We start from the raw sequence: 4,458 nt of genomic DNA, 5'->3' as shown, positions 1-4,458 counted from the left end.
AGTGACCTGAGATGACCTGATGTGAATTGTAGCTATAGAAATAAACTGAATAGAATTGATCCTGCTAAAGTGTAAAATGTTCTTTGGAGATCACTTCATAAAAATAAACTCTACTAAAAGTCTCTTCCGGCGGACTCTTCGTTCCGGGCCGCCGTTGCTACCCGGGACATAATGCGGACGGACAGTTGCCATGGGACGCAGACGCTGCTGCGGTAGCTTAAAGCTAACGGAGCTGAACTTTGTTGAAAGGCAGAAGAAACGTCATTAAAACGTCAGAGTCCAGTTTCCGCTCGCATAGTTGCGTCAGCGGGGCGGTAAATGATGTCAGCAGTGACGTTTTCACGGTGAAGGACTACAAAAGGATAAGCCGCGAGGCTCCGCTGTTCAGCTGTACGGAAGCCGGGAGGTTCATCCGCAGCAGGACGCCTCTCCCCCAGGCCAGGTTCAGCCCCTCTGGTTCGGTTCTGGATCGGATCATGTCGGACTGTGACCCAGCTGCAGAGGATCCGGGTTCTACTGGGCCTCCTACCCGACCTGCTCTGGCAGCCAAGGCTCTGTCGGAACCGTTCGGGCGGCTTCGGTACCGGGACACCTCCCTGCTGATCTGGCAGCAGCAGCAGCAGCAGCTGGGGGCGGTACCGCCCTCCACCTACCTGACCCGCAGCCAGTCCGCCTGGTACAGCAGCTATGGGAACCAGGCGGTTCTGGTCCGGAACCGCGGGGCCCTGCGTGGTTCCGAAGGACAGTCCCGGATCTGCAGCATCATGTAGAACTGCTGCGGTTCCGGATGGGCAGAACCCACCTGAAGGTTCTGACCTGAAGATCCACTGGATCCGGGATCGAAAACAGAACTTTCTGGTTTAGGAAGGTTCTGGTCCAAAGTCCTGGGGTTCTATTGGACTATGAGCCGGTTTAGTGGTTCTGTTGGACCTCTCTTTCCTGTGTGTTTGGACCAGAACCTCAGTGATGAGGTGGTTCTGATCCGATAGTTCTAATAAACACCAAGTAGAACCGGTGGCACCGTGTCCTCAGCTGAGCGGGACCAGAACCGATCAGGATGCTGCAGCCGGATCAGCAGACAGAACCAGGACCGGCAGAACGATGGTGGGATTCTGATCCCGGTCCGGTCCAGGTGCCAACAGAACAGAACCGGTCCTGAATGGACCCCTCTGATCAAGGATTAAAAGGGTCTCCTGTTTGGACCTTGTCCAGAACCCACCAACCGGACCTCTGGGTTCTGGCAGCCCAACGCCGGTCCTGCTGGGTGTCGATGGTTCTGATCCGCTTACGTCCTCTTCAAGGCTTCCAGCAGAGGTGTCCTCGAACGCACCACGGGGGCTTCAGAGTCAGCGGGAAATTTGGAATGAGGAACTGGAACGGAACCGGAGGTTCTACAGCAAACCAGGTCTAGATCCAAATTAAACAGAATGGTACCGGAACCAGAACAGCTGCAGGTTGTGACTGACATTGTTAAAGGTGATCGGTACCGGACAGAACCAGAACCCACCAGACTGAACGTTCCAGTCAGCAATGATTTCAGCTGGATCTGGTCCACTGGGTGTTCTGATGGCACCACCCACCCAGTCTTTATGGAGCTGCTGATGCAGAACCTGGTACCAGAGGCTGGTCCACTGAGCATGGTGGGCCGGACCAGAACCTCATAATCTATGGAGTCAAAGGAAAATGAGAAATAGCTGGGCTTCTGTTGGACCTCATCAGAACCACAGGCTGCTCTCCTCTATGCCTGCAGAACCACCATGGCTCAGAGGAGCCCAAACCCGGTTCTGGATGCCTACGGATCGACATTTCAAAAATATTCTTTACTGTTTAAAGTCTGTTATTGATCCAAAGGTTCTGATGTTCTGAACTTTGGGTTTTCCTTCTGAGACAGAATCAGGAAATAAAGGCTGAACTATTTGACTCTAAGCTGTGTCTGAATGTCACTATAGAGTGCTCTATATAACCCTAGCCCCTACATAGGGCACTATAGGGTGCCCTATATAACCCTAACCCCTACATAGGGCACTATAGAGTGCTCTATATAACCCTAACCCCTACATAGGGCACTATAGAGTGCTCTATATAACCCTAACCCCTACATAGGGCACTATATAGATTGTCTGTGCCACTTTATACTAGCATCTGAACATCTGGTGGATGAAAAAAATTGAATCAAAATTTCCCACAATGCACCTTGAAAGGTCAGGATTATCCACGGTCAGTAGATGAGCAGATATATCCCAGAATGCTTTGTGAAGATTCTCAGTCATAAAAATCAATCCTCTGGACTTATTTTCCAAGTTTGAAGAAGTTTTGAGGAAGCTTCTTAAATTCAAAATGAAGTAACGTGCATTTCTAGCGAAATAGTTCCAGGATTTCATCAACCCTATCGAACTTGGAGACAAAGTCCAGTGGATTGTTTAACTTTTTGGAATATCCCAGAATGCTTTGCAAAAGCTCTCCTTGGAAAGCATTCTGGGATTTGTTGTGTTTGTGAGAACAAAGATGGCGGAGGCACCGTGCAGAGGAAAAAGCAGTGATCATCTGAACGGCCAGTGAACTGAGTTCACTATAGAGTCCCCGCTCTATATAGTGATGGAGGGATTTAGGGCGGACAGTGGGATAGTCTAGGCGTCATAGATCTATGCAACTTTTCATCATGTTCTAAAGCCGGGCGTACACTGTATGATTTTTTTCCCTTTTCAGGACGATTCTCCAGACGTGTGAGAATTTCATCCTGATGGTGCGTGGTGTAGTGAACGGGGGGGGTAACGAGGGGCGATCAGCCTCTAACGACCCCCTCCCATCAGGAATCAGAAGGTCAGGAGAAAATCAAACGTTTGGAATTCAGTCGGCCGTGCTCAGAAACCAGTCTGCATGTGGTCTGCATGTTGCAGATAAGCCCCGCCCCTTCTGCAGACCGGAGGCCTCTGATTGGTCAAATCTACATCCGCTCTACTCTATGCGTATTTCCTGTCTGGTTCCTTACTGACTTGTTTTGTTTGTCTGGCCACCATTGTGGAAAATGACTGGTGAAGATGGAGCAGCTAGCAGAGCGAGGGGAGAACGCTGGGAACCTTTTTCCACCTGGACCCCCGCTCTTTTTGGCCCTCATGGCCCTCTGTTGTCCCACAGACTTGCCCCCATTTCTTCACCGCCTCGGCCGTATGTAGGCCCACAGCTAGTTCCTGATTGGTCCTCTGGCGTTGAATAACATAACGCAGACCACGCTTCATTATTGCGCAGAAATCAAACATATCTGCGACACGCTGCTGCGACACGCTGCTGCGAGACGATGACCAGGCTTTAAACCTCGCTGTTGAAGCAGAGCTACGAGCCGATTTACCAGAACATCCAGCACTGCGCATCAGCAAACCAGGGAGTTCTCCTTCCTCGTCCAAACAGCGCCATCTCTCGGCGCCGAGTCTGACGTGTGGTTTCTGGACGTACAGAGTGAGAACATTGAGAGCTATGAAGTATTAAACCCTGCTGCGGTTTCATTGTACAGTTTGAACTGTAGCTGGTTGAAAATATCGCACAGCGGCCGCCCGGCTTTAGGCCCGGCTTTAGTTCTACCCAGAGTTCTGAGAGGAACCCAAAGTCCGGGTTCCTCTCAGACCTGCTGGATGTAGAACTTCAGCTGAATCAAAGTTTCCAAGCAGGCCTCAGAAGGGGCTCCTTGGTCAAGGTGTGTAGGGGGCGGGGCCTGTGACAGGCAGTGAGCCAATCAGAGCCGAGTCTGTGGGTCAGTTTATGTGTTTATTTATGAAAACAAACAAAGTCAGAAAATAAGGATCCTGTTTGAGTCAATCCATCAAATAATCCACCTGATGGTGGCGGGTTGGTCGCCGGCGCTGGAGCTCCGCCTACCACAGCTACGTACAGCTACTATACAGCTCAAACATGGAGAAGAACGAACGGCCGGAGTGCATGCAGATACAGAAAATCACTTCTTCCTTTTCTTATAAAATACAAAAATTAACTATCAGCATCAAAGCTCCACCATCAACTAAAACCAAAGGGGAGGGTTACTGTGGCAACGAGCCGTCTGTCACACCTGGGGGAGACCACTGCTGAGCCGTCTGGGGGCCGTCTCCATGACAACCCCACAGGCCCAGGAAGGCTGTGAACTTTGGTTCATTATTTAAAAAAAGTAAAAATGAAAGATAAAAATACTTTAAACCGAAGAGTTGAACTGAACTGACTGCACACAGATGACCTCCAGGGGGCGCCACAGGGGGGAGGAACAGAGTTTTGGCTCAGCCAATCAGAAACTGCCACTAATGGAGACAGGACAGGCTGCAGCCTGAAAGGCAAAACCCAGGGCTATCCAGCTCTCTCCTCATTGGCTGCCCGGGGCTCCGCCCAGCTCTCTCCTCATTGGCTGCCCGGGGCTCCGCCCAGCTCTCTCCTCATTGGCTGCCCGGGGCTCCGCACAGCGAGCTCTCTCCTCATTGG

At 51.0% G+C, this 4,458-nt stretch overlaps 1 protein-coding gene across 1 annotated transcript in view; it reads right to left on the bottom strand.

Annotated features, from left to right (window-relative positions):
* Positions 1-1,052: 1,052 nt before the first annotated feature.
* Positions 1,053-4,458, bottom strand: part of LOC107097904 (bromodomain-containing protein 3-like) — a 16,727-nt gene continuing 13,321 nt past the window's right edge. Inside the window, exons 13-14 of the mRNA XM_015395251.1 lie at positions 1,488-1,665; positions 1,053-1,338 (exon numbers count right to left, since the gene is read on the bottom strand). Coding sequence (XP_015250737.1) covers positions 1,053-1,338; positions 1,488-1,665 — 464 coding nt within the window. The remainder of the gene's footprint in view (positions 1,339-1,487; positions 1,666-4,458) is intronic.

Source organism: Cyprinodon variegatus, unplaced genomic scaffold, assembly GCF_000732505.1.
Source record: "Cyprinodon variegatus isolate N-32 unplaced genomic scaffold, C_variegatus-1.0 Scaffold732, whole genome shotgun sequence".
Taxonomy (NCBI): domain Eukaryota; kingdom Metazoa; phylum Chordata; class Actinopteri; order Cyprinodontiformes; family Cyprinodontidae; genus Cyprinodon; species Cyprinodon variegatus.
Note: the sequence above shows the minus strand (reverse complement) of the source record. Positions and strands in the feature narration are given on the sequence as shown.